Source organism: Bos indicus, chromosome 11, assembly GCF_029378745.1.
Source record: "Bos indicus isolate NIAB-ARS_2022 breed Sahiwal x Tharparkar chromosome 11, NIAB-ARS_B.indTharparkar_mat_pri_1.0, whole genome shotgun sequence".
NCBI classification, from domain to species: domain Eukaryota; kingdom Metazoa; phylum Chordata; class Mammalia; order Artiodactyla; family Bovidae; genus Bos; species Bos indicus.
The window spans coordinates 1,400,013-1,427,027 of NC_091770.1; the positions used below are offsets into that span (position 1 = coordinate 1,400,013).

At 45.4% G+C, this 27,015-nt stretch overlaps 1 protein-coding gene across 6 annotated transcripts in view; it reads right to left on the bottom strand.

Moving 5' to 3' along the window:
* Nucleotides 1–27,015, bottom strand: part of ACOXL (acyl-CoA oxidase like) — a 341,825-nt gene that overhangs the window by 231,764 nt on the left and 83,046 nt on the right. For all 6 annotated transcript variants that reach the window (XM_070798172.1, XM_070798174.1, XM_070798171.1 and 3 more), the window contains exon 10: nt 8,724–8,758. In XM_070798172.1, the coding sequence (XP_070654273.1) occupies nt 8,724–8,758 (35 nt within the window). The remainder of the gene's footprint in view (nt 1–8,723; nt 8,759–27,015) is intronic.

Below are 27,015 nucleotides of genomic sequence, written 5' to 3' on the forward strand. Positions count from 1 at the left end.
TTTAGGATAAGTCCTGAAGTTAGGAAGCACAACTTCTCCAACTCTGTTCCTTTGCAAAATTGCTTTGGCTATTCTAAGTCTTTTGCCTTGATATGTAAATTTTTGAGCTGTCATTTTTTGAATTAGCTTATCATTACACAAAACATTTATGCTTATGCTTCTATTTATTTATTTATTCTTGGCTGTGTCAGGTCTTCGTAATAGCATGTGGGCTTCTTCCCAATTGTGGTGCGTAGGTCCTAGAGTGCAGGGGCTATGGAGTTGTGGCCAACGGGCTCGGCAGCCGCGCGGCATGTGGGCTCTTAGTTTCCCGACTGGGGACTGAACCCACGTCTCCTGCGTTGGAAGGCGGATTCTTAACCCCTGGACCACCGGGGAAGTCCCATTTGTTTATGTTTCTACCTTTTCACTTGAGCTGTGTTCATCAAAGTGAGCTGGGTGCCTTATCTTCTTGAAAGTAAAAGAGTGGTTATCTTTCAGAGACCAACCAGTGCCTCCCAGACCACTCACACAGAATGGCTTTGCCAAATGGCCTTGGCTGTGAGGGCTGGGCTGTGGAGCGCACACATTCTGATCTGGAGGGGCACATGCTGTGGGGAAGGAGGAGGTAATCTGCCTCTCCAGCCTGCTGCCTGAGACAGGAAGGAAAAGACACAAAAAGGAAAAGCTCTGAGAAGCACCCCTGAGACCTACAACAGGAAGGAATATGGCTCCTTGACAAATAGGTGAAGAGGAGATAACACAGAAGGGGCCACTGGAGGGTGCATAGGAGTTCACTGACGCAAGACAGGAAGAAAGTTAATTCTTCAAAGGAAGATGCCAGAGCAAGGGGTGAAGGAGGCAAGAAGCTCACGGCAGCAAAGTGGCAGGAGACAGAGGCTGGGGGCGAGGTCTGGAATCCCCTGCGAAGGGTCAGGGGATTCCTTATGCTATTCCACATAAGGAAGCCCATGGAAGCTCCTGAGTGGGAAGGGCATTACAGATCTGTATTTGAGAAAGATCTTTTGGGTGGCAAGCAAAAGATTCCCCAGGGGTCATTTTGTGGATATGGCAACAGATATGTGATGAGTACGTTTGACTGGGGAAATGGCCAGGATCCTGGACCAGAAGATCCCTAAAAGACAAAAACACCAACTGGAGATACCAGACAAGAGATTAAAAGGGGATGGAGAATCAAAAACTGAGCAGAAGACCTAAACAGACACTTTTCCCAAGAAGACATACAGATGGCCAACAGGCACATGAAAAGATGCTCAACACTGCTAATGATGAGAGAAATGCAAATAAAAACTACAGTGAGGCATTCCCTCACACCAGTCAGAATGGCCATCATCCAAAAGTCTATAGATAATAGATGCTGGAGAGGGTGTGAAGAAAAGGGAACCCTCCTACACTGTTGGTGGGAGTGCAAGTCAGCGCAGCCACTAAGTAGAACAGTGTGGAGGTTTCTCAAAAAAGCTAAAACAGAGTTACCATGAGACCTAGCAACCCTACTCCTGGGCATATATTTGGAAAAGACGAAATCTATAATTTGAAAAGATACATGTACCCCAGTGTTCGTTGACAATAAACAAGACACAGAAGCAATCTAAGTGTCCACGGACAGAGGACTAGATAAAGAAGACGTGGTGCAAAAATACACACATTGGGATATTGTGTGTGTTAGTCATTCAGTTGTGTCGGACTCTTTGCGACCCCAGGACTGTAGCCCACCAGGCTCCTTGGTCCATGGGATTCTCCAGGCAAGAATACTGGAGTGGGTTGCCATTCCTTTCTCCAGGAGATCTTCCTGATGCAGGGATCAAACCCAGGTCTTCTGCATTGCAGGTGGACTCTTTACTGACTAAGCCATCAGGGAAGCCCAGAAATAGAATATTACTCAACCATTTAAAAAGGAATGAAATAATGCTATTTGCAGCCACATGGATGGACCCAGAGATGATCACACTAAGTGAAGTAAATCAGACAGAGAAGGGCAAATATCATATGATATCACTTATATGTAGAATCTTAAAAGAATGATACAAATGAACTTATTTACAAAACAGAAACAGGCTCACAGACATCGAAAACAAATTCATGGTTACCATAGGGAAAGGGGGTGAGAGAAGGGTAAATTATGAGTTTGGGATCAGCAGATACACACTACTATACATACAATAGATAAACAACAAGGAAGCGCTGCATAGCGCAGGGAACTATATTCAGTATCTTGTAATAACCTATGATGGAAAAGAATCTGAAAAAAGTATGTGTGTGTGTGTGTGTGTGTGTGTGTGTGTGTGTGTGTATTCTGGTGCACAGTCACTTTGCTGTACACCAGAAACTAACACAACATTGTAAATCGACTGTATTTCCATTTTTAAACAGGGTGGGGATGGAGAGGAACATGCATCTACCCCTTACTCCCCTGGACCTTGAAAAGCATCCACCTCTCACCAGGTACATCCACCCCCTGCCGAGTTCGGCTGTACAACCCCAGCCCCCAGCATCCTCACTCAGAGCATCTAACTCAGACACCCTGTGAATATTCATATGCTGCTCTTCAGGGGGGCAATCTTTTGTGCTAAGTTTGTCTAAAGAAGGAAGCTAAAGCCGCAGCTGGTGCTCTGGGACCACACAGAGGGGTAGGCTGGGGAGGGAGGAGGGAGCGGGTTTCAGGATGGGGGGAAATGTGTGTGTACCTATTGCCATTTATGTTGATAAGTGGCAGAAACCCTCAAAGTACTGTAAAGTAATTGTCCTCCAATTAAAATAAATAAATTAATTGTTTTTAAAAAAGAATGCAATCTTCCAAAAGATGGCATTGCTTTTAAGATTATACCATGGGAGCTGGATAAATTTCTTGGCAACCTTGAGTATAAATCTAGTTGGAGCCTCAATGTGAAGTCTGAAAAACAGACAGACGGAACAGTCGGCCGGAGAGCCCGAGTAACAGGATCAACTATTCCCTGGAAGGGGAAAAAAGGCCAGAAAGGCATCTCTGTTTATTTTCACAGAATGTGGAGAATAAGCGTCTCCATGAGATCAAACCAGCTCCAGATGGGAGTCGCTAGGTGTTTAAAGTCAATGTCCCAATGTCCTAATGGCCCTGCTTCAGTATGCTCCTCCCTTTGCATCTCAAAATTACAATTTCATCTGTTCATTCTGCTTCATCTACGAACTTCAAACTCTTCTTCTAATCTAAATCAGAACACAAAAGTACAGGACTCCTTCACTTCCTGCTTGGCCCACTTCTCTACGGGCTCATTCAAAACCAATACCTGAAGGCAGTCTTGGAATAACCTATAATCAGGGAGTCTGCCTTTTCTGTGTCTGGAGAAGGCAATGGCACCCTACTCCAGTACTCTTGCCTGGAAAATCCCATGGATGGAGGAGCCTGGTGGGCTGCTGTCTATGGGGTCGCACAGAGTCAGACACGACTGAGCGACTTCACTTTCACTTTTCACCCTCATGCATTGGAGAAGGAAATGGCAACCCACTCCAGTGTTCTTGCCTGGAGAATCCCAGGGATGGGGGAGCCTGATGAGCTGCCGTCTATGGGGTCACACAGAGTCGGACACGACTGAAGCGACTTAGCAGCAGTAGCAGCAGCAGCCTTTTCTGTGAGAGGCCACGCCCACCTTAGTCCAGCTCTGAACTGATCAAGCTGTCAACTCGCCCACTTCCCTGGGACTAATCACAGTCAAGTCTCCTCTGCCCTCGCCAGCCCTCAGGGGATCTCAAAGCCTTTTAGGGGGTTGGTACCTTCAACTCTAAGATTAGGCTTAGAGCACAGGCCTGAATGGGGTACTGATTCTATCAAAGAAATTGACAGAAAGAAGTCAGCTGTGAAAATGATACACCTTTGGTACTGGTTTTGTGTCTAAGTCGTGTCTGCCTCTTTGTGACCCCATGGACTGTAGGTCCGCCAGGCTCCTCTGCCCATGGGATTTCCCAGGCAAGGATACAGGAGTGGGTTATCATTTCCTTCTCCAGGGGATCTTCCTGACCCAGGGGTGGAACCCGTGTCTCCTGCACTGCAGGCATATTCTTTACCACTGAGCCACCAGGGAAGCCCTATGATACACTTTTAGTCTTCATCTAAAAGTCACAACTCCGTGGCTTTCCATTTGACTAAAACAAGTGAAAACTTCCCTTCCTCCCTCATTTACTTCTTTATATTGAAGTAGTGGTTGGTTCACAATGTTGTGTTGGTTTCTGGTGCATGGCAAAGAATTGGTATATATGTGTGTATGCACATTCTTCTTCATATTCCTTTCTATTATAGTTTATTACCGGATATTGAATACAGCTTTCCTGAGCTATCAGTAGAAGCTTGTTGATCATCTATTTTATGCACAGCCCTTTGCCTCTGCTAACCCCAAGCTCCTCGTTTATCCCTCCCTTACCCCGTTGTCCCTTTGGTAATCTTACAAGTCTGTTCTCTATGTCTGTGAGTCTGCTTCTGTTTTGTAAATAGGTTCTGATGCTGCTGCTGCTAAGTCGCTTCAGTCGTGTCCAACTCTGTGCAACCCCATAGACGGCAGCCCACCAGGCTCCCCTGTCCCTGGGATTCTCCAGGCAAGAGCACTGGAGTGGGTTACCATTTCCTTCTCTAATGCATGAAAGTGAAAAGTGAAAGTGAAGTCGCTCAGTCGTGTCCGACTCTTCGCGACATCATGGACTGCAGCCTACCAGGCTCCTCCGTCCATGGGATTTTCCAGGCAAGAGTACTGGAGTGGGGTCCCATGGCCTTCTCTGAAATAGGTTCATTTGTATCATATTTTAGAGTCCACAAAGAAGTGATATCATATGGTATTTGTCTTTGTCTGACTGACTTCACTTCGTATGATCATCTCTAGATCCAGCCACCCTTCCTTGTTTATTTAAAAACGACAAAATATTAAAAGAAACCAATTCTGTCGGGGGTCGCTTTGCTGCTCTCATACCATGCCTTCATGAGCCTTTCTTAGAAACATGGTCATGAGTGCCACGTGCCAAACTGTCCTGCTGTTGGTACACGTGACCTCTCCATCGCATCAGAGAACGAGAGCCAAAGCTGAGTGGATCCCTCTTGAGCCCAGTTCCCCTTGGCCCAGGGGTTCCTGTCAGGAGGGAGCAGGCATCCTCAGGTTGCTGCCCTGTGACAGGCAGGAAGAACACCTAAACTCTCTTACAATCTTGTCAAAAAAGAAAAAACAAAACACCCACACGGTGGGGGAACAATTTCCCCCACCGTGTGGGTGGCGGGGCCCCTGAGCTGTTATCTGCAAAGGGCACTTCTGGGGGTTACCCAGCTGTCACCACTGTGTGGATTCCACCCGAAAAACCTCAAGCCGAACAGTGGGGAATGAACAGCAAGACAATTTTCCACTCTGTGAAAATGACATGACTTTACACAAATAAACGAAAATGCCCAATAAATGAAATGAGTGCAGGATTTGCCGTCAAAGGCACGGGGGGTCACGGCTGATGCTCTTCCTTGCTCAGGACATCTATACAGTAGGAATATAAGGGTGTCACTTTCCACCGTCCCAGCTCCTCAGTCTTCTATCCTACACCACATCTCACACACACACACACACACACACACACACACACACACACACGCTCGCACTCCTCTACCACACACACAGGTCTAGAGTAACAGGTGTAGCAGGAGTTTGAACGATGCCTGGGGCAGAAGTGGGGATGGTTGGGCTGTGCGTGTATTAGTGTAGAGCTGGGGGTAGGGTTGAGGGGTCCTAACTCTGAACACCGTGCGTGGTATTAATAAGAGATATTTGAGAGCCGAGGCACCAGTGCAGATGCATGGAAACAAAACCAGCATCCTTTGAGCCTCAAGCCCCTTTCTTGCCACACAAGAGCCCCTCTGGCTCCAGGCAGCTCTGCCCCCATGCGTCTGCAGCAGCCTAAGAGGTTCTGCCTGCTCACAGGGTTATCGGATCTTAGCAGGCCCTTTCCCTCCCACACTCAAATCCTTTACAGTCCCCTAGCCTGTTCCTCTTCACACTGAGGAATGTCCTCCCAAAAGTAGCCTCTTGGAACCATGCCTCCTCTCTGCCCTCTATCTCACCTCCATCCACGGAGGCTGTCTGCCAGGGTTTCTCTTCCACCTCGCTTGGCCCTGGCTCTCCTGTTGTGTTTGTGTGTGACCAGCCTCTCAGGCGTGTCCAGCTCTTTGGGACCCCAAGGACTGTAGCCTGCCAGGCTCCTCTGTCCATGGAATTTTTCAGGCAAGAATACTGGAGTCAGTTGCCATTTCCCACTCCAGGGAGATCTTCTTGACCCAGGGATCGAACCCATGTCTCCTGCAGTGGCAGGTGGCTTCTTTACCACTGAGCCACGTGGGAAGCCCCCATATGGCTCTCCTGTTAGAATTCTGGAAAGAGACTGGGTGATTAGAACCTAAAGTCCCAAATCTTGTTTCCCAAAATATCCCTATCCACACAAGAAAGACCAAGGAAAACCTCAATTCTGTCATCTGGGTTCTGGGCAAATGCAACAAGAGAAATGGAAATCATTTCTCAATAGCAACTATGAGCTCTTGAAGTGACCAAGAACTGTACAGACACAAGCTACAACCCCATGAATATATGTGTACATATAGCTGGATCACTTTGCTGTAGTCTGGAAACCAACATGACATTGTCAAACTATAAAATAAAATAAAAATTAAATTGAAAATAAGATAAACTACAAGGATATATTATACAACACAAGGAATATAGCCAATATTTTATAATAACTATATGTGGAGTATAACCTTTAAAAATTATGAATCACTATTTTGTACACCTGTAACTTACATAATATTGTACCGCAACTACACTTCAATTAAAAAGATTTTTAAAAATGTAAAAAAAATTAAAATTAAAAAAGTAATAAACAGGAAAACAGTATAGCAGCTCTTAAACAGTCTAAAAATAAAATTACCAAAGGACCCACCATGCAAAAGAATAGAAAGCAAAGTTTCAAAGAGATATTTGTACTCCCATACAAAAAAGTGAATTTATTTGCAAAACAGAAATAGACTCAAACATAGAAAACAAACTTATGGTTACCAAAGCAGGGGAGGGATAAATTAAGAATGTGGCATTGGCAGATACAAACTACTGTACATTAAATCGATAGCCAACAAGGTCCTCCTATATAGCACAAGGGGGTATACTCAGTATAATAACCTACAGTGGAAAAGAATCTGAAAAAGAAATATATAAACATATGTATATATAACTGAGGCAATTTGCTGTACACTTGAAACATTGTAAATTAACCACACTTCAGTAAGTAAATAAATATATAAATAAAATGGCAAAATCTATCTTAGATATAATTTACACACATTAAAAAAGTGATCAACAAAAGGATAGAAGTTTCAAGTACTCTAAATAAGATAGTGGGATTTTTAAAGAAAGGATTCAACCAGAAACCCACTCCCTTCATCACCCTGCACCTCCAGAGGACAGAGGTGGGTAACAGAGCCAGGTGGCTGGAGGAGCAGAAGAGACATCACCAGGCAACATGGTGACGTGCCTGCATCTGGGAGGGAAGGCTGGTCCCTTCTGCGCCCACTGGCCCCAGAGACAGGACAGAGGCAACGGGACAAGATGCAGGTTGTGCAGCCTTGACCTCCAACCCCATGAAGATGTGACAGGGAAGAGCAAATCTGACTCCATATTGGATCTGTTTCTTTAACTTTTGTATCCCGCTGCTTTTGCTACAAGTTAATCATTAAGAGAATGTTGCTTATAGCTTTAAATATACAGGGTAGCCCAGCTTTTAAGGCTCTGACCTTTAAAGGTATAACACTTTTCCATTCCTGTAGAGATAAAAAGTTGCAGAACGGAGAATAACCATTTGTCTTGTTGGAGGTTTATAGGAACATTATGCCCTGACCTACATGGACAGCTGCAAGAACAAAGGATTCCAGCACCAAGGGGCTTGTAAAAACCAGCCACCACCACCCTCCAGCCCTGGGCTCCTCTTAAAGACTGAATTCTAACCAGGGTAAATGATTCTTTGGGACACCAGTCCACCATCTTGGCAGTCTGCTGACTTTCTGAATAAAGTCACTGTTCCATGCCCAACAACTGGTCTCAATTGACTGGCCTGTCATGTGAGTAGCAATAGGGATGTGCTTATTGCCTCTCCGTTGGGCTGTGTCTTAATTAATTCAGCATCTTAATACATTTTGATGCGTGCAAAGGGGAAAGGTTAATACAAGTATAAGAAACAAACGTTTTTGATAAACGTGATGCAAGCTGAGACAAAGGCAGAAATCACAAAACAAAACAAAAAGAGGGACTTCGATTCATTATCAGATGGACCCAAGGCAGGAGTCGGAGAGCTCTGCATTGAGGGGGCAAGGACTTCATTAACAAGCCCTCACCTGGCTTTCTGGCTTCATCTCTCACACAGGATACCCCTGTCTCCAGTTCTCACCCTCAGTTTAGAGTTCACTACCAGAAGTGACCTCTGTATCCCAGCCCTAGCGTGTTACATTTTTGGTTTTGAAAGAAATGACCTATCTACCACCACTTTTACATAAAAATCTTACTCCTCCAAATAGTGATCAACTCTCACCAATCAGCAACTAGATCAATTTCATCACACTGCTGTGCTACTGACATTGTGGGTAGAGCAGCCAACAAAATTCAGCTTAGAAACATGCAGACTCAAGCCAACCAAAAGCTATGAATCAAGAAGGATACTCTAAAAGAAGATGTAACTTTACCTACCTGTGGCTATAGCGAATGGCTATCGTCAGCCCAAGCTGCAATTAAAAAAAGAGAGGAATACATATTAAATAATACCAAGCATACGCTGAATTCACAAGAAAACTAACTTGACATAGCCAATTTTTAAAACATTTCTTAAAACACCCTCCTCCTAATGTTTCATAATAACATGTTTTGGTGCTGCTGTTTTTGAATAATTTTATTTTTTCCAATCTTGTGTTAACTTTAACTTTCCATAGCACCTTGGCAATGTTGAAAACAAAAATACAAACACAAGCATGTACTCATTTTAAGATAATACGCATGAGCATTCGTCACATCATTAGGAGGGGGCGGTTCTGACAAGAACAAACACACGCAATGAACAAGAGAAACCAGATAACGACGTCTGACTCCCAAGCCCAAACATTTAAGAGCTGTCACTCAAGGGACATATGAATCAGGAAAAAACAGAAAACAAAACTCAGTAATGATGTGGACTGCTTCTTAATCAGTGTTTTGTGCTACAAAACTGATAATAAAACAATTTTATTTTATAGACAGCCCATTGATATCTCACTTGTACTTTTGTTATTTTTAATAACACATTTTAATGATTGATCTTTACTTTCAATTTAGTTATTAAAAGAATCATTGTATTTTGAAAGGGTCTTAAGGAGGCTACAATATTCCATTGTGGATTAGACAGAAGGTGTCTCTTATCAGGAAAGACTTCTAGACAGGGCTCTTCCCCACCCCCTCCTTTTTTAAAAATGTTTTAATGTTTATCTTTTATTTTCTACGAGGTGTAATTGACAAGTAAAAGTGTATCTATGTAAAGTGATGACTTTAAATATATATATATATATATATATATATATATATATATATATACATTGCAAAATGGTTACTGTACATATCATTTTAATTAACATATTCATTTCCTCACAGTTACTTTTTATTTCTTTTTTCGGTGAAAACACTTAATATCTGCTCTCTTAGCCACTTTCAACTGTACAATAGAGTATTGTTAACTACAGTCACCCCACTGTACATGAGATGCTCAGAACTTACTCGTCTTAGAACTGTAAGTCGGTCCCCTTTGACCAGCACTTTCCACTCACCCCCACCCTGCAGCCTCTGGCAACCACCATTCTACTGTCTGTTTCCAAGAGCAAAACAGGGTTCTTTCAGCTCTGAGACAAAGCCATGAAAGGACGGGATGGCAGAGTACAGCTGATTCTGAGGTTCACATTAGGAAAGCATGGCCAAGCCTGGGTCCTGGAAGGTTCCCCTGGCTGCCCCCACCCCGGGGGGTGATACCTGGGCCAGGGCCTCCCTGGGGAGGGGATCGGCACAGACTTCACACCAAGCCTGTCAGTTCAAGGTCAGCAAGGCAGCTCTGAAGACCGCAAGGAAATTGCACCTGTGATGTACACGTGACATCAAGAGAAAGTGTGCATGATGCCGGGCACGACCACAAGCGGAGACTCAAGGTGACACGGTGATTTCCTCCCTGCCTTGTGGGGGTGCCAGGGAAACCTCTCAAGCACCACCAGGGGTCGAACCGTACGGCGTGGGCCTCAACCAGTTCACAGCAAGGGATTTCAACTCGCAGAGCCTCAGTGTTCACAACTGCAAAATGGGCCACTTAACAATGTTGTCACCGGGTTAACATAAGGACAAAGCAGCTTTTCTATGTGTTTCTCTCTGGATATATGCCCACGCATGTGCCTACCGACAGATGGGGTGGTGTGTATGCTTGGTTGCTGAGTCGTGTTTGACTCTTTGCGACCCCCTGGACTGTAGCCCGCCAGGCTCTTCCATGGGATTTTTCAGGCAAGAATACTGGAGTGGGTTGCCATTTCCTTCTCCAGGGGATCTTCCTGACCCAGGGATCGAACCCTGATTTTCTGTATTGTAGGCAGACTCTTTACTGTCTGAGCCACCAGGGATGGATGGGGAAAACTCTATAAATAAGCAATACCACTATTTATAGGCAATACTCCCTGGGTGAAAATGTCATCACATTTCAAAATTTAATTTTGAAGTTTTTTTTTAAACTTTAAGTTTTGTAACCTTGTATTTCATCATGGCTTCCCAGGTGGCCCTAGTGATAAAGAATCTGCCTGCCAATGCAGGAGCCACAAAAGATGCAGGTTTGATCCCTGGGTCAGGAAGATCCCCTGAGAAGGAAATAGCAACCCACTCCAGTATTCTTGCCTGGAAAATCCCACAGACAGAGAAGCCTGGCAGGCTACAGTCCATGCATGGGATTGCAAAGAGTCGGACATGACAGCATCTGAGCATTCCCATTCCATCATGTAAAATACTCAGTGCTCAGCCCTAATCATGCCTATGGAAGTCTCATTCACCCACTTATGGCTGAATTACTACATGACTAAGAATCCCAGTGGCAGTTAAAAACCAAAGCACCAGCTATAACATCATTTCTGGCAAAAAAAAAAAAGTCTGCCTAAGTTAGACCTTACATCCCCAAACACATCACTGACAGTCCCCTTGATGTCAGCCCTCACAGAAGTAGGGGTGGGGCGGTGACTTTTGGGGGTGCTCTCTTGGGTGCTACAAGATGACATGAGGGTACCTGGGGCAGTGGGAGGGTGGATGGGGTGGGCACGAGCCAAGAAGAGGAAGAGTTAGGAGAAATCTTAGGGCTACGAAAGCCCAGTGCTTCTAACCAGCTCTGGTTACTGCAGAATCCCCTAGCTACTCTGGGAATGGCTCAGCTCCAGAATCGTTCAGCTAGGCATTATCACTGATTGCCCTGGAAATAGGGAACCAGTGACAGTGAGGCTTCATGTTACCAAAAGCATATCTAAGAGGGAAGACGTAACATATTGAGTTCACACACCCCTCACCTGAATGGACTCAATTGTCTATCTCACCTCAGCCAGGAGGGCACCTTCTTTGAGATTTTAACAAACAGACGAGGAAGACGCCTGAGGGACCATTAAGAATTTAAAGAACAAGGAAGAACGTATTGGGGGAACAAAATACAAGTAGAAACTGCAGCCCCCAAAAGGTTAGGATGAGCCAGTTACCAACTTCACATGCTGGGTAGCTTCACATTTCCTGGGGTGAAAAAGTTCTGGCTTCCAGTTAGGCTAATGATGAGACAATGTGACTGCCTGAATATTTTGATAAGCTTTGGAGTACTGTTTAATTGGTAGCTTTTCCACAGTTAAAAGATAAGCCCTATCTAGAGCAGGGAGAGGAAATAGGACTGGGGAGGGACAAGAATAAAAAAGAAGCAGAAAAAGTTCTTACATGACAGCTGTGCTGGTTAAAAGGGGCTGGGAGATAAATCCTTCATGGCAGTGAATTTCGATTTATCGTTTTTATTAGTCTTTTCCTGGCTTCTGAATCGAATATGGTTTACAGTCTTTTTTTTATAAATATACTTTTTAAATGTTATTTTATTGAAGGACAGTTGATTTCCAATGTTAAGTTCTGCTGTACAGCAGAGTGATTCAGTTATATGTGAATACATTCTCTTCTTTTTGGCCATGCCACCCAGCATGCAAGATCTTAGTTCCCCAACCAGGGTTCAGACCCTTCCCCCTCTGCACTGGAAACATGGAGTCCTAACCACTGGACTACCAGGGAAGTCCCTACAGCCATTTCAAAGAACACTTTTGTTAAGAAAGAAACAGAGAATCTTGGAATCATACAGACCAGCCACAGAATCCCGCAGGTCTTTGAAAATGCGCACAGGGGCTCCTCTGGGGCCCAGCAGCAAAGACTCCTGCTCCCAGTGCAGGGGGCCCAGCTTGATCCCTGGCCAGGGAACCTGACCCCACAGGCTGCAATTAAGCCCAGCATAACCAAATAAATAAGTATTTTTAAAAAGATGCACTAGGAAATAGGATGACTGGAATCTGTATGAAGGTCCCAGAGCTACTGATGGGGGTGGATGAGCACAGGCCACTGCACAGTCCTTCTGGAAACCTGCATTAAATGCCACATAGAATGCACTGCATCTGATTAGGCAGTCCTGAGAAGGTGCTGGAACAGTGTAGAAAGTTCTGTGGGCCTTGCCATGAAACCCCCATATGGAGCAGGCAAACAAGGCCAGTGAGCTGTGTAAAGTCAAAGTTAAATTAAATTGTTAATTGCTCAATCGTGTCTGACTCTTTGTGACACTATGGACTATAGCCCGCCAGGCTCCTCCATCCATGGGATCCTCCAGGCAAGAATACTGGAGTGGTAGCCATTCTTTTCTCCAGGGGACCTTTCTGACCCAGGGATTGAACCTGAGTCTCCTCCATTGGCAGGCAGGTTCTTTACCACTGAGCCACCTGGGAAGCCTAATATTTGCATACACCAGTATATATACACACAGACACACATTTCTACAGCTGTGCACATGCCCTCACACACACACACAGACACTCTGGCATCTGGAAAGGCCCCTAGAGCCTCTGAGACAAAGGGAAGCTCAGACAATTGATCCTTTTGTGGCTGATCTCAGCAGGGGCCGTGGGGTTGGAGGAGAGGGAGGCCCCGGGGTCAGTCCCCTGACCCAGCCCTGCCTGGGCTGAGGCTCCGGGACACAGAGGTCATCGGAGTTCTGTGCAGCCCCCTGCCCTGGAGAACACCCTCCTCCTCAGGACATAGTGTGGGTATTACCAGCGAGCACCTAACAAACTCCCATTCAGAGTACTTCTTTCCTGGTGGTTTAGTCCCTCAGTCGTGTCTGACTCTTTGCTACCCCATGGACTGTAGTCTGCCAGACTCCTCTGTCCATGGAATTCTCCAGGCAAGAACACTGGAGTGGGTTGCCATTTCCTTCTCCAGTACTTCTTTCGAGATTTCCACAATTTGCTAATACCAAAATTCAATCACCTTTCAATGGCCAGGAAAGAGTCATTTAACTTCCCCCCCCCCCCCCACCAGATCTCCACCAACAACAAAAACCTTTTTCCTGCTGCTTCAGCCCCCAAAACACTCCTTTTTTGGAACAACTGAGCCAGGCAGCTGTTTTGTATCAAGTCCAGGGGTTTTCTATATGACCCAGGGAGCTCAGACAACTGGCAGGCCTTCCTGCATTAAGGGGTAATCTGAGAATAATTTGCCATAAAACACCCAGAAGTGCCCCAGCTGTAGCCAGATATGCCCTAGAAAGCACCACTTGCACTGCGCGGACTTTACAAAATAATCATAATTTTAGAACACACATTTTTTTTAATCCATTTTTGGAAACTATTTTACAGGAAAGAAGTAACCGGCACCATCTGAGAAGAAGGCCACAGGGAGCTTCCCTTACAGGTACACAGACTGTCCCCAAGCACCTCTTCTCAGCAGCTCAGTCAGTGAAGAATCTGCCTGCAGCGCAGGAGATCTGGTTCAATTCCTGGGTTGGGAGGATGCCCTGGAGAAGGCAATGGCAGCCCACTCCAGGACTCTTGCCTGGAAAATCCCACGGACAGAGGAGCCTGGCGGGCTGCAGGCCAGGGGTCACCCAGAGTTGGCGCGACTGAGGACTAAGACTTTCACCTTCACCTCCTCCTTACTGCCCACTGGCCCAAGTCCTGTGCTGCCAGGGCTGCACGGGGCTCCACGTTTACAATGTGCTCTCACACACAGGCTGCCGAGGCAGGTGAGAAGGATGAGTCCAGTAAGCGCAAGCCTCCAAGTCACCTGCTGGTGAGTATTGCTCCTTCCTGGGTGAAGTACCAGAACCTTCTAGACTAGGGGCAGGCTGTGATCAGGAGTCAAGTCCCTTCACAAGGTCCACCACCAGCCAGCCACAGACCGTACAACAGCGCTCCCCGCTCCTCAGAGACGAAGCTGGACACCAAGGGTTTTATTATGAAAACTCCTACGTCTGAGACTGATTTGACTATTTTTCAAATACTATGGGAGCCAAACAAAACATGTCAGTGGAATTTGGCCAGGGGGCCACTGATCCGCAACCTTGCTTTCCAGCTTTCTGTGCTGCCAAGCCTCTCCTCGGGTTTTCCAAGCTTCCAATCTGAATTCACAAGTTTGTGACCAACTTGGAAAAAGCCTTCCCGCTACATGTGACTCTTCCCTCCCTTACCTACACTTCAGAGGTGATTTTCCTATAGTTTATTTTTTAATTTCAAGAGTCCAAAATTTATAATGTCACAAAATAAACTCAAAGAGAAAAGGCTGTTGTTTATTTCCCTCCTATATTTTTTGTAATGATTCCCTCTGCCTTTCCTGGGAAAGATGGTAGAAGAGCATGAAGAGAAGACCAAGGGTCACAGCATGGACAGAATCCCACAAAAACAGAGCCATGGTGAGCGGGCACTATGGATGGGGCGCAGGGAGGAAGAGACCCACCAAGAGCATTCCACTGGGCTGGGGGCTTCCTTGGTGGTGCAGATGGTGAAGAATCTGCCTGCAATGCAGAAGGCCCAGGTTCACTCTCTGGGTCGGGACAATCCCCTGGAGAAGGGAATGGCAACCCACTCCAGTGTTCTTGCCTGCAGAATTCCATGGACAGAAGAGCCTGGTGGGCTGCAGTCCATGGGGTCACAAAGAATCAGACATGACTGAGCAACTAACACTTTCACCCTTTCTTTGGCTCTCCTTCCAGCACTTTTCTCCCCTCCTAATGGCCAGCGGTCCATGGCTGGCCTGGCCTGTAGGCATCACCTCCAGACTTCCTGCTCCTCCAACCCTGACTCTGAAACCCCACCACACATGCCACAACCCACCAGTCCTTGGCCATGGGCTGTCTTAGTCACTCACTACTTCCTCTGAAAAATTAACTACTGTAGGTCAAAGCATGCTCATGGTCAGCCACAGTGAGCTTTGTGGTCTGGTACCCGACCTTTTCTTGCCTGTTTCCTCATCATAAAATTGTGTCTGACTCTTTGTGACCCTATGGACTGTAGCCCGCCAGGCTCCTCTGTCCATGGGATTCTCCAGGCAAGAACACTGGAGGGGGTTGCCATGCCCTGGATCTCTCCAACCCAGGGATCGAACATGCATCTCTTATGTCTCCTGCATTGGCAGGCGGGTTCTTTACCTGTAGTACCACCTGGGAAGCCCCCGAAATGGGAATAATGTTACCTATTTCGTGGGGTCGTTTCAGGCAGATTAACATAGATCTCAGAGAAGAGGAGCAGCAGTGCCAGCATCTCCTGCAAACTCATGACAGATGCAAGTTCTCAGGCCTTGACCCAGACAGACCCGCTGAGCCAGAAACTGGTGGGGGAGAGGGCTCAAGTGTAGGAATCACCAAACGAGATGATGTATGCAAAGAACTTAGCAACAGGATGGGCACACATGAATTCTTAGTAACTATGACAACAGTGATGATGATGATGATGATGATGATGATGATGATACACCTCATAGGAAAAGAAAGTGTTTTTGTCTTATGTCCTCTTAATATCATGTTAATGTCCTACACTCAACTTCAGGGATTACAGTCACCAGCTGGCAGCCTTGGGGTGATGTTTGGGGAGATGAGAACTCCTGGTGCTCACAGGTGATCACCCGCTCGGCAGGGAGAGGTGTCCTTAGCCTGCTGAGATGATCCACTCTGTGCTGTCCACAAACACGTTCAGGGCGGGCTTCACGGAGGCCCTTGGCAAGGCTCCACAGGCTGCAGCCCCACCCCTCCCCGAGCTGTGCCTCTCTCGGTCATTCCCATCAAAAGACAGGGAGGCATCAAGAGAGGGGGAGGAAGAAAAACGACATCACACTTTCCATTATTTTTCATGATGTTATCCCTCCCTTGTCCTTTTAAATTAACAAACAAAAAAAAAACTAAAAAAGCTAAAGTCCCACTCAAGTTTTAAAAAAGGGGATATATATATATATACACACACACACACACACACGTATATATAATGTAAGGCTCCTTCCAGCTTTGTCAGAAACCTAGTAATTCAGATCTGAAACTTTCAAAACCTGATGCAAAAGACAACTTGCTAAATCAATGGAAATTCACATTGAACCAACATCAAAACGTAGGCGTTGATTGCTTTAACCAACCTAAGAAAACAAGTTGTTTTTAAGCCGCTAAGCCCCACAGGAGTGACAAGGTAAGACGGGCGATGCTGCTGTGCCTCCCTGCGGTCCCCAGGAACCCGAGCCAGGCACCATCTTTTTGGACTGAAAGTTACACTGCTCTGCTTGGAAAGCTTGGAGATGAGTTTTCACAAGGACTTGCTTTGTCCACCAGTTCGCACAAATTAAAAACATCTGTGAGTCTTGAGTTGCTGCCTGCCATCTCCCCCAACCAGCAACAGCATCTGGGCCCCTTCTGCCAGGCATCTTCCAGGGACTGAGCCCCATGAGTCACGGGTCGAGGAACCTGCCCCCACCGCCAACCTCAGTACCACCCTCTGCAGAAAGCCGAGAGTAGCTGCAGCCCCTCCCCAGGAGACAGGGGAATGGACTCTCATGGCCTCAATGCAGGACTCCAGGAGGCCAGCTGTCACCCTGGTCACTGGCAACAAGTGGGCATAATCTATCTACCTATGTCACTGCTTACTCATCTTTGTGTGGCTGGGACCTAGAGCTGGATGAACAGGGCTACCAAACCACTTCACGAACCACTTAATCCACTCCAGGGAGTTCTTCTGACACTTGTACCTTGTCAGTGACCCTACTTTTTTTTTTTTTTAAGGTTTTAGGTTTCCAACAAAATAATTGATGACTGGCTTCTTAGCTTCTCTTAACATGAACGGTTGGCTATTCGATAATATGAAGAAACCACACTCTCTTTTCCTAGAAACCGTAACTCGCACATAAAAGAAATCGGCTTGGCGATGGATGTGCACTCTGTGTGCAGCTTACGTCACGGAACAGCTAACCCGGAAAATTCTGGAACTCTGGATGGCAAATACTACTTTTTAAGTGAAAGCTTGATTATGAAGTCAGAGTCGGCCAGGGCAGAAGGAAGAGACAGAAGAGAAGGAAATGTACGAGGACTGAAGGGGAACATGTGGCGCCCTCGTGTGCATCAATAACAAGTGTTTAGGGCATTCTGGGGTGGATTTTGACCTGTTAAATACAAGAAAATGAAAGGCCACTCAGAGCCTGTCACTGCAGCTCAGAGACTCCAAAACAGCACGTGGACCCACTCTGACTCCCAGATCCTCACCAGACCCAAAAGTAAAACTCCCAGGAAAGGAAATTCCTTTTTAATGTAAGACACAAAAGTACTTTTAAGGAACCTGTTTCAGAGAAAGAAAACCACTTTTCTTCCTTCCAGCTTTTACCTCCTTTCTCCTCTAATCAAATTCTTACCAAAAAAATTCACAGAACAGACAAAAAGCCCTCCACCCAGGCATACGGGATACAGGCAGATGTGAAGCACTCCGTGAAGTATGACAGGAACCGTCAAGAGAAGTGCGGTAGGGGACTTCCCCGAGGCTCCCACGGTGAAGGCTCCACGCTTTCAATGCAGGGGGCACGGATTCGATCTTTGGTCAGGGAACTAAGATCCCATATGCCTCGTGGTGTGGCCAAAAAATAAATTTTTTTAAAAAAATGTAGTAGAGCCACTCTAGAAAAAGAGACACTATATTTCTAAAAAGGAAATTCTGAATTATAAGATAACTGTAGACTCACACGAAGGAGGAATAATAAAGGAATAATAGAGGAAGCCCCGTGTATCCTTCGTCCAGTAGCCGCCGATGGTGACATCTTCGCGCAGTACCAGTGAGTACATTGACATCTATCAATACAGTTCAGCAACAGAATGTCTCTGTCAGCTTGTGCTGCCCTTTTACAAATGCAGCCACTTTCTCCCCACACACATCCCAGTTCAGACACTGGTAACCAGCCATCTGTTCTCCAGTTTTGTAATTTTGTCATTTCAAGAATGTAACCAAAATGGAAGCCTACGGTATGCAACCTGTGGGGCTCAGGCCTTTTCGTTCAGGATCATTCTCTGGAGACCGATCAGCTGGCTGCACTCCTTCTCGCTGCAGAGCAGCATTCCACGGCTTTGGGTGTACCACAGCCCAGTCATCTGTTAAAGGACACCTGAGCCGTCCTCAGTTTGGAACCATTACACATAAAGCTACAATGGACATTCGTGTGCAGGTAGTATTTGCATGAATAAGTTTTCATTTCCCTGGGATAAATGCCCAGGAGTGCAACTGCTGGATTATATGATAGTTTAGTTTCAGAAGGAACTGCCAAACTCGTTTCCCAAGTGACCGTCCTGTTTTATAATCCCACCAGAAACGTATGAATGACGCTGTTTTTCTGCGTCCTTACTAGCTTTTTGGTGTTATCACTTTTTTTAAAAGTTTAAGCCATTCTGATAGGTATTATTTAGATAGCCACTGTGGTTTCAATTTACACTTCCCTAAATGTCTAATGATGCTGAACATCATCTTTTCGTGTGTTTATCTGCCAACATTTGCCTATTTTCTATTCGGATTGGTTGTTTTTCACTGTTGAGCTTTGAGAACTCTTTATTACTCCTTTGTCAGATATGTGGTTTACAAATATTTTCTCCCAGTCTATAACTTGTCTTTGCAAACAAGGTCTTTACAAAGCAAAATTTATTTGTTTTTATGAAGTCGAACTTACCAACTCTTTCTTTAAGGGATTATGCCTTGGTGTCTATTCTAAAAACTCTTTGCATACTCTTAGATCCCAAAGATTTTCTATTTTTTCTGAATGTTATATAAAGTTATGTCTTACATTTAAAACCACAATCTATTTTGAGTTAACTTTTGTATAAGGTGTGAGACATTTTTTTAAATTTTAATTTTACTGGAGTCTAGTTGATTTACTATGTTTTGCTAGTTTTGTGTGTACTGCAAAGTGGTTTAGTTACAACTGCACATATATTTACTCTTTTTCAGATTTTTTTCTCATATAGGTTATCACAGAATATTGGGTAAAGCTCCCTGTGCTAACATTTGAGGTGGGGGTCGGGCATTATCTGTTGGTTTATAAATGTCCAGTTACTCATTTGTTAAAAGGCTATTGTTCCTTCCACTGATTTTCCTTTGCACTTTTGTAAAGAATCAGTTGGGTATATCTACTGGGGTTTATTTCTGGGCTCTCTATGCTGTTCCATTGATCTATTTGTCTATCTCTCTGCCAAAACCACTAGACTTGATTACTATATGTCTTGAAATTGAGTAGACTGACTCAATCTACCTTACTCTTAAAAAAAAAAATGTTTATTCTGCTTCCTTTGCCTTTCCATATAAACTCTAGACTAACTTGTGTATATTCAACAACAAAAAATTTTGCTGGAATTTTGATAGAAATTGCATTAAACCTGTATATTGATTTTGAAGAAAACTGGCATCAGTATTATCATGTGGAGTCACCCAATCCATAAACATGGTATATAGTTCAACTCATTTAGATCTTTTATTTCTTTCATTGGCATTGTATAATCACATAATTTTCAGCATACAAGTCCTATACATGTTTGGTAGATTTACTTCTGAGAATTTCTCCTCATTTTCGGGCAAGTGCAAATTATTTTGGTGTCCACGTGTTGCTCTTAATATACTGAAGAAAGCTGAGCACCAAAGAATTGATGCTTTTGAACTGCAGTGCTGGAGAAGACTCTTGAGAGTCCCTTGGACTGCAAGGAGATCAAACCAGTCAATCCTAAAGGACATCAACCCTAAATATTCATTGGAAGGACTGATGCTGAAGTGGAAGCTCCAATACTTTGGCCATCTGGTGTGAAGAGGCAACTCACTGGAAAAGACCCTGGGGCTGGGAAAGATTGAAGGCAAAAGGAGAAGGCAGAAGAAGAGAATGAGATGGTTAGATAGCATCACCACCTCAATGGAGATGAGCCTGAGCAAACTTGGGGAGATAGTGAAGGACAGAGAAGCCTGGCATGCTACAGTCCTTGGGTTAGAAAGAGTCAGACACAACTTAGCGACTAAACAACAACCAAATGTTGTTGCTAATATTCAGAAATACAATTGATTTTTGTTTGTTTATCTTGTGTACTGGGACTTGCTAAATTCACTTAGCAGGTTTAGGAGATTTTTTTGTAGGTTCCTTGGGCTTTCTAGACAGACAAGCATCTTGTCTACATGGAAAGGCTGGTTTTTCCTTTTCTCGTCCAAATGCATTTTCTTTTCTTGCTTTATTGTACCAGCTGGAAGACCCAGAACTACGCTGAGTAACAGCAGTGAACGCATACACACTTGCCTTGTTCCCAACTTTAGGGGAAAAGCGTACAGTCATTCACCATTATATATACTGTTAACTATATGGGGGTGGGGGTTGTAGATGTTCTTTATCAAGTTGAGGAAGTTCCCTTCCACTTCTATTTTTTTCTGACAGTTTTATCATGAATGGATGTTGAATTTGTCAAATGCTTATTAAAAACACTCATCCTTCTTTTAATTGTCCCCTCTCTTCTCTGTTTAGTTTTTAAAAAAATATACAAAACAGATGAAAAATCAAGCCCATCATCCAGGTATATAGAGCATAAGCTAAGATGAGGCTTTCCATAAAACACAATTATAGCTGTTAAAAGAAGACTGCAGTAGGGACTTCCTCAGTGGTCCAGCGGTCAAGACTCTGAGCTTCCACTGCAGGGGCACGGGGCCAGTCCCTAGTCAGGGAACTAAGATCTCACATGCCACGGGGCATGGCCAAAAAAAAAGTGTGCCGTAGACCCACTGTGAATCCACTGCGAAAACTGACACAACATACTTTTTATTTCTCCTTTTGTGCCTCCTTTCCCTTTATTTTTTTAAATTTATTTATTTTAATTGGAGGCTAATTACTTTGCATTATTGTAGTGGTTTTTGCCATACATTGACATGAATCAGCCATGTGTCCCCATCCTGAACCCCCCTCCCACCTCCCTCCCCATCCCATCCCTCTGGGTCGTCCCAGTGCATCAGCCCTGAGCGCCCTGTCTCATGCATCGAACCTGGACTGGCGGTTCATTTCACATATGATAATCTACATGTTTCAATGCTATTCTCTCCCAAATCATCCCGCCCTTGCCCTCTCCCAGAGTCCAAAAGTCTGTTCTTTACATCTGTGTCTCTTTTGCTGTCTCGCATATAGGCATCATTACCATCTTTCTAAATTCCATATATATGCGTTAGTATACTGTATTGGTGTTTTTCTTTCTGGCTTACTTCACTCTGTATAATAGGCTCCAGTTTCATACACCTCATTAGAACTGATTCAAATGCATTCTTTTTAATGGCTGAGTAATACTCCATTGTGTATATGTACCACAGCTTTCTTATCCATTTGTCTGCCGATGGACATCTGGGTTGCTTCCATGTCCTGGCTATTGTAAACAGTGCTGTTATGAACATTGGGGTACACATGTCTCTTTCAATTCTGGTTTCCTCGGTGTGTATGCCCAGCAGTGGGATTGCTGGATCATAAGGCAGTTCTATTTCCAGTTTTTTAAGGAATCTCCACACTGTCCTCCATAGTGGCTGTACTACTTTGCATTCCCACCAACAGTGTAAGAGGGTTCCCTTTTCTCCACACCCTCTCCAGCATTTATTGCTTGTAGACTTTTGGATAGCAGCCGTTCTGACTGGCGTGAGATGGTCCCTCATTGTGGTTTTGATTTGCATTTCTCTGATAATGAGTGATGTTGAGTATCTTTTCATGTGTTTGTTAGCCCTCTGTATGTCTTCTTTGGAGAAATGTCTGTTTAGTTCTTTGGCCCATTTTTGGATTGGGTCGTTTATTTTTCTGGAATTGAGCTGCAGGAGCTGCTTGTATATTTTTGAGATTAATTCTTTGTCAGTTGCTTCGTTTGCTATTATTTTCTCCCATTCTGAAGGCTGTCTTTTCACCTTGCTTATGGTTTCCTTTGTTCACAACATACTTTTAAACAAACACAAATTTTAAAAATTTCAGGTACAGAGTAAACATGCATAAATTATAAATATAATCTATATATAGGTTATATAATATAATGATTATAATTATATATAGATATATAGATAGATAATTTAATATATATATAGATACATATCATATAATATAATCATTAGGAAGGACCCTGGAAGACTAAATGCCAATTGTTGGATGGCAAGGGTGAGGTAGATGTGGATTTTCACTCTCCATCACTTTATACTCTGTAATTTTTAAAAGATCTAATAAGGGGGAAACAATTACCTTGCAAAAATGCTATGACCCATATACTTTTGGCATACCTGAGTGCGAGCCTTCTCTTAGGGTTCTGTCTTTGTCAGCCTGAAACATAGATTCTTTGACAGAGACATATTATTAAACTCTGTTCTACCTGCACTCACATTCACATTGAATAAAAAGAACAAAATTTTGAAATAAAGATTCAAGAAAGGGAGTAAAAACACGAGGGCACATCTCATAGAAATAAAGTCTTCCAGCCGGACTCCAGGAGAGCCTCACAACGCTTCCCTTTCATGACCGGAATCTTTAGTCAGTATAACTTAAGTAGGGTCACAAGAAGCTGGACGCAGCTGAGCATGTAAGGAGAAGGGGAACTTGAAGCTGGTCACTTCGGGCATTGATGGGAGGGGAGACAGTTCACCTGAATTGGTGGGTTGACAGAGACAATGCACACACACTCAGCAGAGGACGGGGAAGACAAGACCAGACAAAGAGGGCCCTGCTGAAGTGTGAGTGTGTGGCCACTGGGACTCGGAGGAGAAATGAAGAACACCTTCCCTAGTTTACAGGCTCTGCTGTGACTCATTGCTGCCTCCTCAGGTGACAGAATAAGTAGTCTGAGTTTTCTCCATGCTTCCAGGACAATTCTCAACGGTGCCTTCTCTTCCTCTGAAGAGAAAAACCCACTTCCCAAGGAGTAATCAAACCAAGCAGTCTCCACAGGGGAGCTGGCACTTGAGCGAGGCCTCAAGGGACTGGAAGAGTCAGTCTGGTGAGATGAGACCATCACACGGGGGCCGCAGCGTGAGTAATGGCTCAGCAGTAAGGACTCTGAGTCAGGCAGGAAGTCTGGGCAATAATACACCTGTGGGCGGTAACCACCAAGCACTTTCTGCAGGTTGAATGTGGTGCCAAGCACAGCAGAAATGTCACTTCGTCTAAGCCTTGTAAAAACTCTGAGAAGGATGCAGAACTATCCCCATTCGGGGATGGGAAGATGGAGACTCAGAGACTCTGCTACCTTGCCTAAGATCACATAGCCACAAAGTCACTGAATCCCTGGGGATATTTGGACTGAAGTACTGAGCATCTTTTTTTAGATTAAACAAGTAAGTTTCTTTTGTTGTTTTTTATAAGTCGTCTGAAGATGAGTGAATGCTGATGTTAGTTTAGTTGCTCAACAATGTCCTTAGGGACCAAGCCCTATAGGTCCATGTTTAGCAACTAGCTGCTCATCCTTGTGCTCGTTGCCTCATGGTCACAAAGTGGCTGCCACAGCCCCAAGCATCATGCCATACTGAGAGTCTTAAGTACAATGGAAAACATTGGGAGTATGAGCCTGGAGACACTAGAGAGATGCAGAAGGTGCGTGACTAAGGTAGACATACTCAGCAATGCTTCTGCAAGGTTCACCTCGGCCTTTGCATAAGAGATCCTGGAGGAGACGCTGAGAGAAAAATTCCCTCTAGTGTGCTCTATTTTTGTCCAAAGACGCCTCTCATTCTTTGTTGGTAAGCAACCAGTTTGGTAATGGGCAGTTAAATGAAACATCCAGTTTTGTGGGGATCGTGGAAGTTTCAGGGGCTGTCTGTCCTTTCACATCAGACTCCCCTAACTCCTCTCAGGCAGGTGCTCTGAAGCATCTCTAAGTCTTCTGGAATATCCAGCACTCCTCTCTCTCCAATCCTTCAAGCCTTTCTGCTACCAGTTATACTCAGAAAACCAGCCCAGGCCTTCAGTCAACCACAGAAGGAAGCACAAGTCACATCAAAATGAAGAAAATGAGTATTTTTTCAGAATTCTAAGAAAAACCTCCACTGTGGCTGGGTGCCCAAGACATTTCTCCACGAAGATATCAGAGTCATGTCTAAACAGGAAGGACATCTGATGCAGCACTGTCTTCTAAAAGCAAAGCCTGGGAACAACATAAGCGTCCACCAGGAGAGGGTTCAGCCGCAGTGAGTTACTATACAGCGTTTCAAAGACTGAGAGAAGTTTCTATACATTGACTCGGAAAGGTCTCCAGCCAAAATTTCACTTCCTGGGACTTCCCTGATGGGCCAGTGGCTAAGACTCCGAACTCCCAACGTAGGGGGCACACACTCAATCCCTGGTCAGGGAACTAGATCCCACGTGCCACAACTAAGAGTTCCCATGTCACGACTGAGGAAGAGCTCCCCTTCCATGGTGGAGCCACAGCTAAGACCCAGCACAGCCAAAAAATCCCTTTAAATGATTTATTTGTCTGCCAATGCAGGAGATGCAGGTTTGATTCCTGGGTCAGGAGGATCGCCTGGAGGAGGAAATGGCAACCGACTCCAGTATCCTTGCCTGGGAGATCCCATGGACAGAGGAGCCTGGCAGGCTACAATTCATGGGGTCACAAAGAGTCGGGCATGACTGAGCAACTGAGCATGCACACACTGAGTGAAAAAGAGGATTCATAAGGTGCTATGTAAAGGCAGGGTTGTACCAGAGGAAAGGCCATACTTAAATTCCTCCTCGCCCTTTCAAAAATTCTACTTAATTAAAAAAACAGAGTATAGGCAGAGAGTACACTTCTTATGTTAAGCACATCTAGTGATCTGAAGCTCAGTCACACACAAACATTGACAAAAGTGTCCTTTAATCTCAGATGTATTTCGCAGCAGTGGAAGGATCTCGTTTGGTTGACAAGGTGAGTTCCTTTCAAAGACAAGTCTGGAGCGTGGATAGAAACAAAGCCTGGATGAGATGCTCGACATGAGAAATGGAGACTGGCCCCTCAGCGCCTCACACTGTGACAGTTATGTATTCAGGCATGAAAACTGGGCCATCATTCTTGCCACGCTAATCAGACAAAGAAATGAGATATGCAAATATTTTTTAAAAGTCGACTCACGACAACATTCTCATCAGGCAAAAAGTTAATGAAGAAAATAGGACCCTGTAGAGTCAACCCGGGGCCAGGGCCTATCATTCTGACTGCCTGACCTATAATACCCCTGGGAACAAACGTCAAGTTCAAGTCTAGGGCTGTCCCCAGAATCCTGGGGACTGGGGACAGACGGGACCCAAGGCTCAGAATGGCCTCGGCTCAAAGGTCAGAGGTTGCCCAAGCAAGAGGCAGGGAAGTCGCCAGCAATCCAAGACGCTGCACTTGAGGCCCCAGGTCTAGTGCTCATTCTCCAGTGCAGCCTCAGAATCAAGCCACTGGCGCGTCCCTGCTGGTGTCGGGGGTTGGGGTGTGGATTGCATCCCTGGTCAGAGAACTAAGATTCCGCACGCTGCAGGGAACCTGAGCACGTGTGCTGCAACTACGGAGCCCATGCGCTCTAGAGCCCGAGCTCGGCAGCCAGAAGAGTCACTGCAGTGAGAAGCCCATGGCAACCAGAGAGCAGCCCCTGCTCGCCGCTAGAGAGAAGCCCTCGCAGCAGTGATGACCCAGCGCAGTCAAAACTAATAAAAGAAAGAAAGCAAGCAGTCTTTGGCAAGAGGAGTTCAGGGGGGCCCCTCTGGGGTGGGGTGGGCACAATACTGCCCCACTCCCCATGAGCTGTTTGCCTTTGCCAAGCTACTTCACTTCCCAGACTCTGTCTTCTCATCTGTAAAATGGGAATCACCGCAAAGCTGCTGTGCACACTGGGTGAGAGAAGGCACGCTGAGCATCACACAGCTGGCCCACTATGGGCATTCAGCACATGCCAGTGCCCCTTCCTGGCTCCTGGAGCCCGAGAGCATGAAGATGCTTGTGATGGGCGGGGGAAGTCACAGGGCTGGGCCAGCTCACAGGTATTTTTTGAGGGGCCGCTAACAGAGCAGCAGCTAGTGCTGTGTGAAACCCTGCCCTCCAGGAGCTCACAGTCTAAGGGGCAATCGGAGATGAGACGACAGTTAACACCAGGGCTGAGATAAACCAGGTGCTGCACGAGCTCTATACCCAGAAAGGCAGCCACAAGAGCCTGAGGTCTCCTGGAGACCTAAAAGAGCAGGTGAGCAGGAACGGGAGAGCCTGGGAGGGTCGAGGGTGCAGAAACGGTTTGTGTGGACCCGGGAGGCGGCAGCACGTCGACTGCTGGACACTGAGATCAGTTTCTCTCCCTCAGAAAGAGTTCCCTCAACCCAGCCCCTCTGCAGTCTGGGGCCAGGGCTGCTCTCCAAGCTTGAAACCTATCACACGACCGCCTTTAGAAACCCTCAGACCTGTGGTCACACACCCGAACGGCACCACCGTCACACCGACAGTGTGTTG